At 44.2% G+C, this 14,136-nt stretch overlaps 1 protein-coding gene across 1 annotated transcript in view; it reads left to right on the top strand.

Moving 5' to 3' along the window:
- The window catches only part of EDRF1 (erythroid differentiation regulatory factor 1), a 39,288-nt gene that overhangs the window by 3,213 nt on the left and 21,939 nt on the right, over positions 1 to 14,136 (top strand). The window contains exons 3-13 of the mRNA XM_042780406.1: positions 391 to 457; positions 1,319 to 1,444; positions 2,673 to 2,797; positions 3,079 to 3,235; positions 5,994 to 6,095; positions 6,355 to 6,476; positions 7,342 to 7,453; positions 9,384 to 9,531; positions 9,607 to 9,715; positions 10,028 to 10,139; positions 12,089 to 12,352. Of these exons, the coding sequence (XP_042636340.1) occupies positions 391 to 457; positions 1,319 to 1,444; positions 2,673 to 2,797; positions 3,079 to 3,235; positions 5,994 to 6,095; positions 6,355 to 6,476; positions 7,342 to 7,453; positions 9,384 to 9,531; positions 9,607 to 9,715; positions 10,028 to 10,139; positions 12,089 to 12,352 (1,444 nt within the window). The remainder of the gene's footprint in view (positions 1 to 390; positions 458 to 1,318; positions 1,445 to 2,672; positions 2,798 to 3,078; positions 3,236 to 5,993; positions 6,096 to 6,354; positions 6,477 to 7,341; positions 7,454 to 9,383; positions 9,532 to 9,606; positions 9,716 to 10,027; positions 10,140 to 12,088; positions 12,353 to 14,136) is intronic.

Below are 14,136 nucleotides of genomic sequence, written 5' to 3'. Positions count from 1 at the left end.
TTTCCTGGTTTTGTCTTACCTCCCACTTGGAAAGAATAAAATCTTCAATTGTCTGTGTTCTTTTATGAGATTTTTTGGGTCTAGTTACTCTACAAATGAAGCTAGTTATTAAGTGCTTTTATGCTAATCATTTCTCACCCTTTGCTCCTGAGGGCTGTTACTGTATCACATCACGGAAGGCGCCACAGGTCTGAAGATACGCTGTTATTTGTGTACCACTAAGAAGGCAAAGCCAGGCAGCTGTAATGGTGTTAGTCTGCTGTTTTCAAGACGTGGAAGTGTGGGGAATGTGTGCCCTAGAAGTGATGAAGCACAGTGCTCTATTTTTATGCTCTGCTTGCATCGTTATGGATGTGACCTTTTAACCTGTGGCTTTTCTCCACTTGTTAGTTTTGGTATGGCGTACGACTTTATTGATTCGGTGGGAAATGATGTGGATGTGGTGTCTGACTCTGAAGTAAGTGGTACTTAATGTTTAATGCGGTCTCGGGTATTTTGTGCTAGATGTTTTATGCTGCGCTCTGTGGTGTATTAACTGTTATCTAAGAAATTAGCGACTAAATAAGATAAAACTGTCTCAGTATTGAACACATTTTTTATTATTAAAGTAGCACTCTCTACCACTTCTCTTCAAAGAGGAGGAAACAGCACCGGCAGTGGTAATATAATTAATATTCATGCCTGTATCCTAACAGTGGTTATTCAGTCTGATGATGATGTGTGGGATTGCTCTGTATATGCTGCCTGTTGAGATCTGTGAGTGATGAGATGGTAGTAAAGTCTGCTGATCTTTAGCTGCTCAGTCTTAGCTGTTCTGCTGAGAGTATAGGTATTGCAGCAGTGAGACTTGCACACACTTGACTTTGAGAAATTCCATCACATAAAAATAAATGTCTGACCGTTGTGTACATTAGCATAGTATCGATCATAAAACTAATAGCAGACTCACTGCCATTGAGTCGATATAGACTCATGGCGATCCCCATTGGGTATCCAAGACTGTAAATCTTTACAACAGAGATCAGTCCATTTTCATTCCATGGAGTGGATGGCAAGTTTGAACCGCTGACCTAGTTAGCAGCCAAGTGCCTTATCCACTACACCACCAGAGCTCAGTATCATTCATAAGTGCAGGTGTTTCTGGCTTTAAAGTTCTGTGTTCTCTGTGTTTATTTATCGCTTTTGGTGGGAAGTACAGTTTATATAACCTGAAGGAAATAAGGGCTTATTTTGCTTTTAAATTGAATGAAGTTAAAGGTTGAAAGATCCATAATAAAAAGGGCTTTCTAAACTATTTTTCCTCCTCATCTTTTTCCAGAACATAAAAAAGCTCCTGAAGATTCCCTACAGCAAGTCTCACGTGAGCATGGCGGTGCACCGCGTGGGAAGGACGCTCCTGCTGGACGAGCTTGATATCCAAGAACTGTTCATGAGGTCATCACAGGTCCGTGAGAGCTCGTTATTCTAACAACTTCAGGGCACTAGAAATAAGAGTTCATTTTGAAGGGCCAGCGTAGAAAAATGGTTGAGTACTTAAGCAATGGGCTGAAGTTTAACTGAAGATAAAGAAAGCTTTAATAGAAAAGAAGAGGGAGGGAGAGAATGGGGAAGAAAATTACTTTATTGATACCAGTGGCCAGAATTCTTATAAGGAAAAGGATGGAGCCAAGGAAGAGAGTTGCCAAAACTCTGTAGAAAGTTTAAAGAACTAGTTTAAATTGTGAAAAATCTTTGGATGTCTCCATCAAGGAGATTAAAGAATTCATAAACATAGTTACCAGGAAATGTGAAAAATGTTACAAGTTATCCCTGTGAATGGTTATTAGAATTAGTTGATCCTTGTGAAGCAGAACTTGTCATACCACATGTTGGAAAGAATTGCTCCCTTCCTACTCACCCCTGCCTTAAGATTATACTTTTGTGAAATACTGTAGCCATGCAAGTCTTTCTCAAGGCTTACTCTCCGTTTTTATACCACCTTGTCATGGACTTTAAGGAGCTCTGGTGGTGTAGTGGCTAAGGCATTTGCCTGCTAACTAGAAGGTCGGTAGTTCAAACCCATCAGTTGCTGTGTGGGAGGAAGAAGGGGCAATCTACTGCTGTAAAGATTTACAGCCTTGGAAACCCTATGGGGGTTGCTGTGAGTTGAAATGGACTCGATGGCAGTGGGTTTGGTTTGGTTTGGTGTGGTAGGGTGGACCCTACCATTGCATAGACCACTCTTCGAAGAATATTCCTGCAATGCTTTGATAGAGGAGAATACGTTCCACTTATGTAAATTGATATTTGCAGTCAGTGTTTTTCCCTTTGAAAAGACCAGGGTTCAGTCGTCTGTGTGTATGTTCAAGGCTCTGTGCAGGTCTTGGGATGTGACAGTGAAAAACCCATAGTTCTTCTGCTTGGCAGCTTTGGGGCTGCAAACACAGGCACAGATCATTTCCGTCTCTGCGTAGTAGGCTTACCCCAGGTGCTAAAAAAAACGTTGTGGAGAAGGGTGTCACTCACAGCCTGGGTGAGAGCAAGGAAGAGGACGGGAAGGTTTCCCAACACCAGTGATGGGAAGTGAGTCTAGAATGTGGAGGGTTTATGTGAGTATGTGTCTATGAAACAGTGTTCAGAAGGTAGAATAGTTCCTGTCGAAGAGTAATGGATGACTTTGCTGTGTTACTCAGACTGGGGACTGGACGTGGCTGAAGGAGTTTTACCAAAGGCTGATTGACCAGAAGTGGCAGAGGAAGAAGAAGAGCAAGGAGCACTGGTATCAGAAAGCCATCCTCTCCAAGTTCCTGTATTACAGGTGCTTGGCTCCTTGTTTCTTTTTACCTTAGCATAAAGAGAAGATAGGAAGTTCTGATCTGAAATTTAGTTTGAAGCTTGTAAAGACGGTCATTTCAGTTTTGCCCCTGTGACTCTGTTAACATTTGTCTTACATTGTCATGAGTCGGGATGACTTGATGGTGCTGGGTTTGGGTTTAGGGTAGTATGCTTGGTTACAGAACCTTGTTTTTAGAAACCAATTGACTTCAGTGAAATGAGCTTTAGCAACATACTGATCTTCCTTGTTTCTGATTTGGCCAGTATTAACGGTGATGGAGCTGCACAGCCAGTGTCGTCTGCTGCCGACCAGCAGGAGTCATCCGGTGCAGGTCAGACACAAGGCGCGGAGGGGCCTTCATGGCCGGCCCCTTTTGAAATGCCTGCCTCGGTCTCTGAAGATCCCAGTGCCTCGAATCAGGTCAGTTGGTATTCAAGAGCCAAAGAGATGAACGAGTCAGAATGTTCCGTTCATTCACTTCTAATGGGGAAAACAAAACTTGGTTTAGGGTTTCAAAACTGTCATGAATGGTTAGACCAGGTTTTTTTTTTTTTTTTAATTAAACAATTCAAAACATAAAGTTTTCACTAGTATTTAAGATCGCTTACCAGTATATTTATCAGTACTGATTATCTCCCTGAAAGTATTAGCATGTGTGAAATACAGCTATCAATGCCATCTATTTTTCACTTGTAAGTAGTAAGTACCTGTCAGATAGTAAGACTCTTTGCAGGTTTGTTTGTGACTTAAATACTGACCTTCTTCCCTTCACTGTTAGTCAGATGGTTAGATCTGAAACAGTCTGTAAGGTTTTCTGGATGAAGTTCTTGGAACACTTAGCCTACATTCACATTATAAAATTTTAGGAAGGAGGAGAAAATATAATCAGTTGTCCATTTTGTTTCTTGCACTCTTGATTTCTTCTCTTCCTTGTTTATTTTTTATGTCCTTATAGTATCTATCAAAGAATAAAATAACTCCATAGGTGTAAATTGTGGCACGTCTTTTTTCAGGAAAATATATTGATGATCCTGAAGAAGGTACGATGAGATCTTTAACTTTGTGGGTTGTGTTTTTCCTCTTCTGTTTCACGTATTGAGTGCTATCTCACGGACTGTTTCCATCCTCAGAAATTAAGGGGTTATGGGAAACAAGTACGTTTAAGTGCGTTTTAGTATTAATAGGTTTTAAGATGGAGAAACTACATAATGTATTTAAATTTGTTTCCAAAGTGGGAAAACCATGAGGAAAAGGAAGGAAGTAGTTGCCATTCAAGTCTTTCGGGGCAGGGACGTTGTGTGATGGAGAAAGTGGGTGCGGGGCTGCCAGCAGCATTTCATGTCCTGACTCAGGTGATGGTTACTTGAGTAATTTGCTTGGTAATTAGCGTATTTGCTTTTGTTTTATCTACTTTCCTGTATGTAATTATACTTCACTAAAGGAATTGGAAAAATACATTTATTAATTCTTGACTTCAAAGCCCACACCCTACAGAAAGGGCCACAGATGACCACTGCTACCCCCTACCCTTCTCACCCATCTCCCAGTCTCATTATCTGTCCTTGCCACTTACTTCAGGGTTATTGTGAACAGTCTGGGAGGCTTATGAGAACCTATCAACTTGCCTGTGGAAAAAGCAGACAACACTTTTAATGCCCCGTATGCCATGTGTTTTGATGTATGTGTGTGCGTACGTTTTGTTTCATCCTTGGAGCTCCTGTGCATAGTCCATGTTAATCACAGCATTTTACACATAAGCTGAAGCTCATAAAAAGGAGCTCTTTTTCCATAGCCTTGCAGCTAGTGAAGTCTGAGCTAGGGTTTCAGCCCAGCTCTGTGCATTCAGACTTGTCCTTGCAGCTGTCTGCCCTCGCCCCATGTACTCCACGTGTGCAAGAGGGCCCTACAGTTGGCTGGGCTGTCTTACAGTGGTATACTTCTGAGCAGAGCTAGCCTGGCATAACAATAATCTTTTATGGAATGTGTTTTTAGTTAATACTGCCTGTTTCATTCAACAGTTAGTGGTCTTTTAATTTTTTTTTTTTTTTTTACGACTTCATCAATTCTTGTTCTCAGAACTAAACTGCTTTTTAGAGGCCTGTACTTAAGCAGTGACAGAGTTTTAAGTAGGTACCTGTGGGATGGCCTTGAAGCCAAACCTTTACTGAGACGTTGAAACCTAGAGCCCAAACTCCAACAAAGCAACCACCTGGCAAATACATTTGTGGGGCTCAGTCCACAGGCTGAGAACGTGTCTGTATAAACAGATAGTAAAAAAGAGTCTGAAGTTCTGTTATTTGAACTTCCTATGAAGGAGACAAGACACAACAAAAGGGCTACAAGTCCTCAGTTGCCCATGCTGACCTGCACAGGCAGGTGCTAAGCCTCTTGGCATGTGTGGTATAAGCAGCACACAGGTGCATGCCCATGTTGGAGTGACTTTAATGTAATGTTGGTTTTGGGCCACCTTAGAAATTACAATGTCACTTAATAACATCTGTCCTAATGGTTAGAAAATTGAAGGCCATCTACCCAGTGTCAGACCCCCTTCCCAAGTGCTTCCAACGTGTGTCCTCAGAATGTATTAGCAACAAAAAGTGTCCTGAGAGGAAATAAATTTGGGAAACACCAGATTATACAGAGGTAAAGTGGATTTTTCTGTTGTAGGACCTTTTAGAGACTTTTTTTAAAAGAAAAGCATTGTTTCTCTCCAAAAGGAGCTATATGGTAAGGAGCAGTTCTCAAACTTGATTCTGGAAAGTTTTCATTGACTATCCCAGGGGCTGATATCCCAGGAAACACACATTAGGCCATGCTGAACTAGTGAGTGTATAAAGATAAGTGTCTCTCCACAGCATGGCTGGGGTTTCTTAGGAACTTCTAAGTTCCACAGAGATGGGTGGCTGAAAAGCAGTAATATGCACATTTACCCAAAACAGAAAAATCAACAACTTCAAAAACATTCATCTTTATCATTGGAGTAAGTTCTACTTGTGATGAGTTTCTTGTGGTTGCTATGGTAATTGAGAGCCAAAGGGAGCTACCTGGTGATGAGAGGTTCTGATTCACAGAAGGGGCTTGGGGTGTCTGCTCTGCATGTTTGGGTCGGGCTCTAGCAATAGGCCATTTTCAAGCAATGACAGCAGCAGAATCACCCTTATCCTTGCACTTTTCACAGGAAAGGGAGCCTTTGGGGCCCTCATACTTATGGGGGCATGTGGCCTCAGCACCCAAAGAACAAAACCTGACTGCTTTAGTCAGTGACGGGGAGAACAGTCAGGTATGCTCTCCATGGTACCCAGGCTGAAACCCCCCGTCTGCTTCATCCCTCAGAGACGCGGTTCAGTGGGAATTGGTAGGAAAAGCATCCTCTTGACCCTGGAAGTCACTCACTCCTCCAGCCCGCTGTGATCTCCCACTTCTGAGACTTTCATTTCCTCTGTCTCTTCCGTTTTCTGATCTTTCTGTGGATCACGGTGGGGGGGAGATGACGGGTTTTCTGTTGATTAAATAGTGCCTATTTTATTTTTGAATCAAAGGGTCTTAAAAATGATTTTGTTCGGAATATTTTGTGGACATTTGAGGATATACATATGCTGGTTGGCTCCAACATGCCTATATTTGGAGGAGGCAGATATCCAGCGGTCAGCTTACGTCTCAGGTAACCAAAATTATGTCCCTCCTTGATCTGAAATCATATATATTCTTCCTTTAGAATCAGTGTTCCATCAGCTTTATTTGGGCATCCTTTTCTGTTTCTAGGTTTTTGACCCCCTCCTCTTGCCAACTAAAAAGGCAAGTAAGTAAAAAGTAAGGAAGATGCTTTTATTAGCAAACGCTGGAAGCCCTATAGTTCAGTCTTTGTTCTAAAAAACAAAAAACGAAACTTACTGCCATTGAGTCGATTCTGACTCATGGCGACTCCCTTTGTGTTTCCGAGGCGGTAAATCTTTATGAGGATAGGTTGTCCAGTGTTCCTTCCACAAAGTAGCTGGTGGGTTTGAACCACCAACCTTCTGGTTAATAGTCATCTGTCTTAGGCACTACACCACAAGGAGTTGGCCTGTTCTTATGTCTGAGAACATAGTAGAATTTAATTACATATGGAGGTGGCTTACCAGCTTCCTGTTCACAGACTAAACATTTTTCTTCATGCTCCATCTGGTTCATAGGGGCCAGTGTGACTTGTGACCTGGGCATTATCACATGCAGGTTCAATCTCTCACCTCAGCTTGTAGGAGGAACATGGAGTATCCTCACAGTCACCTGCCATCCTGACTCCTCCTCACCTGACTGAATCCTTAAGGATAACCAGCTAGAAATGTAAACAGTTTACAGAAGTGGGCTCAGTATAGCACAGACGCCAAGCTGCAGTGTGCATATCTCATCAGAAAAGAGGGGGTGTCCAGGGCACCACCCATTGAGGGAAAATAGATTAAAATAGGTAAATGGGGAAGAAAGTCCCAAATGGTTCATGGTGGAACCTCCTAATGAAACCAGATAACTCTGGAAATGCATATTTTCAGGGATAACAACAAACCAATTAATGTGCTAACTGGAATTGACTATTGGTTGGACAACTTGATATGCAACGTACCAGAGCTTGTGATGTGTTTTCATGTCAACGGGATTGTGCAGGTAAGACCCAGTGTGACTGTCTTCTGAGAATCTATCCAGGGAAAAGTGGTGCAGAGAGTACCTCACCAAAGCTGCTCAGGCCCTTAAAGACTGAGGTGTATGTTAGGCAGAGAGCTGTGAATAAACTGAATTGTGGGTGTCTTCAGTCTTAACTTGGTGATGTCAGACTAGATGTGACAGGAATGTAACTTCACAGGCAATTTGTGTCAGGGTCATAAACATGGTCAGCTGACACTCTAGCTGTAGACTTCTCGTTTTTAACGTCAGACACTGTAGTAATTACCTGAGAATGTTTACACAGTGAAGGGACTTCTTCAGTATACAAATATTCTCTGGGATTGTACAGAGTTCCGGGGGGGAAAAGGCCTTTGAGAACAGCATAAAGTAGATAGCCAGTGTAGCAAATTTCTTATTGAGTATGTACTGTTGACAAAGGCACTTTGTCCCCATTTTAAATGCTGAAGGAAAACAAAGGCTTAAGATTTCGTCACTACTCAGAAAGATGTAATCTGTTAGGAAGTGAAGATGCGCAAAGAGAGAGAGAAGATGGGGAATGTGTGAAGTGTAGCCTGCCCGCAGGGATCTGGAGGTCAGAGTGGTTGGGGTAACTCTTAGATATGAAAGAAAGGCTTCATGGGAGAAGTGACATTTAACTGGGTCTTGAATAAGAGCACCTGAGAAAATGAAGGGGGGTGATGTTAAAGGCTGCTGTAAGTAAGTGAATAGAGAATGGTGTTGAATCCAGTTTGCTGGGATGTACGATTCTTGTAACAGAAGAGTTGGAAATAAGGTTGGAAAAGTTGTGGACAGATAATGGAGACTCTTGAATGCAGAGCTGAGGACTTTGGCCTTGGCTCAGTTGGTGATCCAGAATCAGTGAAGGCTGTGCATCTGGGAAGCACATGCACCGTGCTGGGATGTTCACTTAGAGAGCGAGAACGCTGGGCAAGCAGGGAGGATTTGGAGACAAGAAGACTGACCAGACACCACACTGCATCTGTAGGTCATGTCACGCATGTGAGATGGTGAGGTCCAGTAGTGGCAGAGGCTGGCTTGCGCTGACTAAGGCTTGTTTGAGTCCAGACTCTGTACTAAGTGAATGCATTACTTCATTGGATCTTCTTAGCTGCCTCGTGTGCCTCCCCTTTCAGTGGAGAGGAAAACAGGCTCAGGGAGCCCACAGGAGTTGCCCAGGGTCTCGTGGCTCGTGGCTCATGTGGCTGTGTTTGAGCCGGTATCTACGTGAGATCATTATGCTCCAGCCCAGTGATTCTTAACCTGCACTGTGCTTAAGTCAGCGTGCCTCTTAGGAAATATACCTGCTCGGGCCTTCAGGACTCTGGGCAGGCAGGATCTGCTTGGAAAGCTTTGTAGATGAGTCTGATTGGGGCCCTGATTGAGAGCCACTATGAAACCATTACCCTAAAAAGACTGTTTAGTGGTGGAGGTGTGAGGAAGAGTCAAAGGGAACTCCAGGTTCAGAGACTGGGAGACTAGAGTATTGGTGGCATTGTTATCTGAGATAGGGACATGGGTCTGGTTCCAGGCAGAGAAGACGATGTATTTGTGTCCGTCATGTCTTCAGCTTGAGGAAAACATAAAAATGCCCTGTGGGCTGGTGGGGATGGCAGCCATTAGAGAGGACGGCGTGGGGTTGTCTGCCTGCTTCCCATTAGATGTCATCACCAAAGGCATCTGTGAAAATCAAACATTGGACCTTATTCCGTGGCTGGGGAGAGAGGGAGCTTTTGGAGTGAGGAGCAGAGCAGGGAGAGCAGTGTGGGCTGGAGCCCAGGAGAGGAGTGCTTTGAGGAGGGAGACAGTCGGCAGCACTGCAGGTTCACACGTTTGTGTGCGTTCTAGTGTTCTAACGGGACGAGTGCTGCTGCCAAAGTTCTCTCTCCCACTGCCTTCCATCTGTGTTTTACAGAAGTACGAAATGATCAAGACAGAGGAGATCCCCAATTTGGAAAACTCCAATTTTTCCACTAAAGTCATAAAGGACATTGCACAGAACATCTTATCGTTTCTGAAGTCAAACTGTACCAAAGAAGGCCATACCTACTGGCTGTTTAAAGGTAAGTGAGTTCTTGAATGAGCAAGGTCATGGGTGTGGGTGACTGCAGTCCATTGAGGCTTCCGTCTCTCTGCAGCAAGTGGCAGTGATATAGTGAAGCTCTATGACCTCACGACTCTGTGTGAGGAAACTGAAGACAAGTACCAAAACCCGTTCACGATGCCGGTGGCCATCCTCCTGTACAGGTGAGTGCCGTCAGGGGTTAAGGTGAACGAGGCACTGGCCGTGTTTGAAAAGTGACAGCAGACAGCCGCACCCCCTAAAGCCAGACTTTTAAATACTTTTTAGGCTTTCATAATTTAAAGAAATAGATACATTTGGGGTGGACCAGATATTCAGGTTTCCTGTGAAAACAGTGTAAATTTTTTGGGGGGGAGTAAAATACAACATCCAGTTATTTCTAGGAGCCCTCCTCTTGGAAGTGAGAGCATCCCTAGACTTGAATCTTGTGGGGAATGCTGAATAAGGAGTCAAGTTGATAGAAAATGGTTTTTTAGGGTTGCTTGCAACATGATGGTGAAGAAGACTCAAAACAAGAAGCACTATGGGACGATTAGGACGTTGCTCCTTAATTGTGTTAAACTGTTGGACAAAAGCAGGCACCCTCAGGTAAGATGAACGTGTGTATGTTCTCTCAGAGCCTCTCTGGCATTGTCGCCTCGACAGGAAGTGGAGGTTTCTAGCCGTGCTGTGTGACAGCTCTGTCTGACAGGGTAGCCGCTGATCACATGGCTGCCCAGCACTGGAATATGCCCCGTCTGTGTAGAGAGAGGCTGTAAGCATGAAGTACTCATGGATTTTGAAGAGTATGTATGTCTGCACAGTGCATGTTGAAATGATAGTACAGTGTATATATTAGATTAAAGGAGTCCTGGTGGCACAGTGACTAAACGCTCGGTTGCTAATCACAGGTGGGCACTTAGAACAAACCAGCTGCTCCCTAAGGGAATGATGTGGCAGTCTGCTTCTCTAAAGATTATAGCCTCAGAGGGTCTACCCTGTTCTTAAAGGGTTGCTATGAGTCAAAATCATCTCGAAGGCAATGACATGGGATATTGGATTCAGTATATTATGAAATTCATCTCACCGGGTACTACTAACATGGGTTCTGGAAACTTCTCAGTGTCATGCTGCCCGCGTTGCATTTCTCGTGGACGGTGCCACTCTAGAAATTGAAGCCCCAGTAATTCTAGCAGAGTTCTGTGTTGGTTTTCTCTTACCATTGAAGGAAAGATAGACTTACACTAATAGACTTGTTCTCACTTTGTCAGTATAGATAAGGTTTGCATGCCATATTTCAGTACGTGAGAGCATCTCTTAACAATCATTTGTCACACTTCCCAGTTTTATGCTGCTCTCCTCCACAACTGTCTGCACTTGACAGCTGTATTTTTCTGTACAGCTAGTTGTTTTCTGTTATTTAAATCTAAAAGGTATGATCTATACACTTTTTTTTTTTACAAAGAAAAATGTCCAAGTTAATTTTAATTGTTACCACATCTGGTTTGGGGATGTAAGTTATCCCAGAGGAGAAGTTTTGAAGTGACAGAACAGTTTCTGACTATATCTGCTGATGGAGGGGGTGATGTTTAACAGCTTGAGTGGTTTATGTCAAAGTTAGAGAACGGTATTAAGACTAGTTAGTGTCTTTGATTAAGAATTAAACCAAAAAAACCCAAACTCACTGTTGTCAAGTTGGATCTGACTCAAAGCGTCCCCTCCTTGGGTTTCTGAAGCGGTATCACTATGGAAATAGAGTGCCACACCTTTCTTCCAAGGAGTGGCTGGTGGGTTTGAACCACTAGCCTTCTGATTAGCAGTCAAATACCTTAGGATTACTTAATAACAAATTATAATAAAGTAAATGGAAAAGAGCTCTCAGGATGGACTTCTCTCAGTAGGTAGTGTTTTTTTCTCTCCCAGAACATAGATTGTGTAGTAATTGTTCCAGAAAACCAAGGCACTGCCATCTAGTCGATTCCAGCTCACAGCAACCCCCGTTGGATTTCCAAGGCCGTATAAACCTTTATGAAGGAAGAGTGCCGCATCTTCCTCCTACAGAGTGGCTGGTGGGTTTGAACTGTTGATCTTCTGGTGAGCAGCCAAATGTCTTACACCACAGGAGCCCTGGTGGCGTAGTAGTCAAGCACTTGGCTGCTAACTGAAGGGTCAGTGATTAGAACCCACCCGTCACCTCATGGGAGAAAGTAGTGGCAGTCTGCTTCTACAAAGATTATAGCCTTGGAAACCCTATGGGGCAGTTCTGCTCTGTCCTACAGGGTCACTATGAGTCCATACTGACTTAGTGGCAATGGATTTTGTTAATGATGAGCTCGCATTAACTCCTTGTTGGAAAGAGAAACTTTGCTTTCTTGTTTGACGGGAATGCTGTTTTGTATGTTTCTGGTCATTTAGTCTACTCAGCAGAGCATCTTGTTGGCAGGCCTCCTCCCATGGCTTGTCAGTGCAGAGGTGAGGTTCCTTCCTCTCCGGGGGCTCCTTTTGCCTGACAGTCACACGTATGTCTCCTCCTTTTTTTTTTTTTTCCTCCTTATAAGATTATTGCTTCAGCCAATTACATGCTTTCAGAACTTTTTCAATTGGATGAACCTAAAAAAGAGGAAAGTTCAGAATCTCCTTTAAATGAGAACTCTGATGAAAGTTACAGTGAGGAGGAGGAGGAGGAGATGCCAGACAGCGATGAAAACGGATCCTACAGCACCAGCTCTGACCCCTCAGAGGACAACAAGGCGGTGGCTATAATTAAGTCTGTTGGAGAATTGTCAGTCCCTGAAAAATACAAATCCATCCATCAGATCAGAGTAAGTGTATTAGAACTTGCATTAAAATGTTGGCAGTGGCTAAACAGCTGTTCAGTGAACATCCAGATATGCATCATTTCACATTTGTTGAGGCGGCGTCCGACTACATCTATGTCCATAGCCCATAAGGTATTATTTTTGTTTCTTATTTTAAAGGGAAAGCAGTTCTCCTTTATTACTTCCCCTTAATGGTTTTAAAGACCTCAGACCGCCAGAGTGGATGAGCAGTGGGGATACAGGGAATATCCCAATTCCCACAGCACCTCCTTCTTCCCCCCTCCTGCTGTCATTCACCCATCCAGCAACCACGCAGCTTTTCACTCCTGGCACCAGGCATCGCCTGCCGCGGCTCCTGCACTTCTGCCCTGACGGCACTGGTTGGGCCTGTGGTGTTCTGGGCAGTGGCAGATATGCTAACAGGGTAGCGATGGCCAGTGCCACCATTGCCAGCCATGCTCCCTACACGCACAGTCCCTGTGGCCACCTCTCCATACCCAACGCCTGCCAGCCAGTCACCCCCATCTCCACCCTGAGGCCAGATGTGCACAGATCCCCATCTAGCTACTGGCACAGCCACACCCCCCCCCCCCCGCCTCCTGTGTCCAGTGGATACAGCTCTTGGGCTTTGTCCAACAGGCTCCCATAAAATTCAACCAATAGGCTTTATCAGGGTATAACTACAGCCTGTGCAGGTACTGCCTGTGTATAATAATACGATGTTCCTGTGACCCTGGTCGTGTCAGCCACATTGGACCTGTCCCTACCCTGGTCAGGGCCAGAGAGACTCCTGCCACTCCCTGCCCTTCAGGTTTCCCTCAATGTGGGATATGTCAGCTGTACCTCTGCAAGTAATATGATTAGGTTCTATTTTCTAAACTGATTCTTTCCAGTTTTGCCTTCTTGGGATTAGACCCAGGTCAGCTGTAAAAGACTGTTGCCTGTGAAGCAGTCCTATTTCCAGAAAACCTCTTGGTTAAGCTTTGAGTTTAACTTTCAGCAGAAAGTTTCTATGAAGTAAGCTTTTGAGAGGGCATCCCTGTCACCCTGACGCATTGCCTGTCTTTCTGACCTCCTCCTCTGCTTTCTTGTATACCTCATCTGTTCTGGCTTTTTCTCAGTCTCTCAGACACATCGAAGATCATCCCTGCTTGAGGCCTTTGCATTTGCCATTGCTTCTGCTGGAACCTCCCCAGATCTCTGCACGGCTCCTCTCTCAGCTGGAAGTCTCAGCTGAATTTCTCCTCCTCCAGGAGCCGTGCCCTGGCCACTCTGGCCAAGGTGTTCTCTCTTCCTGCTGCTACCTTTGCTCTCTTGTGTCTCTTGGTGATGCACGTCTATGTCTGAAGTTTCTCTTTGTGTCTCTCTCCCGTCACTAGAATGGAAGCTTCCCCAGGGACAGACAGGCTTGGGTCTCCCAGGTGGAAATCTTATAATGGCTCTCAGTAAATGTTTCACTAGACGACTACTGGAGAAAGTCACTGGCTGTCTTTTAAATTTTAGTGCATTTTCAGTGTGAATTTCACAGGGGAGTAGAAAAATATTTTTTGGATTATAAACAAAATTGATTACAGAAGTCACATGGCTTTGAGAAGCTGGGTGACATCCCAAGACCCTGGACTTAGGGGACAGCTAGGTGATGGTTAAAGATAGCGGGGTAAGTTAGTACCAGTTTTCACGGTGACGGTGCTGTGTCAGAGGCCTTGGTGCAGCCGTAGCTGTCCACACAGACACAGCTTTAGTCAGTGCTGTCTTCTTGGCCTTCGGTGATTGGCCTTCAGAGTCCC

Source organism: Orycteropus afer, unplaced genomic scaffold (assembly GCF_000298275.1).
Source record: "Orycteropus afer afer isolate SDZICR_OR568_19922 unplaced genomic scaffold, OryAfe1.0 scaffold00038, whole genome shotgun sequence".
Classification (NCBI taxonomy): domain Eukaryota; kingdom Metazoa; phylum Chordata; class Mammalia; order Tubulidentata; family Orycteropodidae; genus Orycteropus; species Orycteropus afer.
Note: the sequence above shows the minus strand (reverse complement) of the source record. Positions and strands in the feature narration are given on the sequence as shown.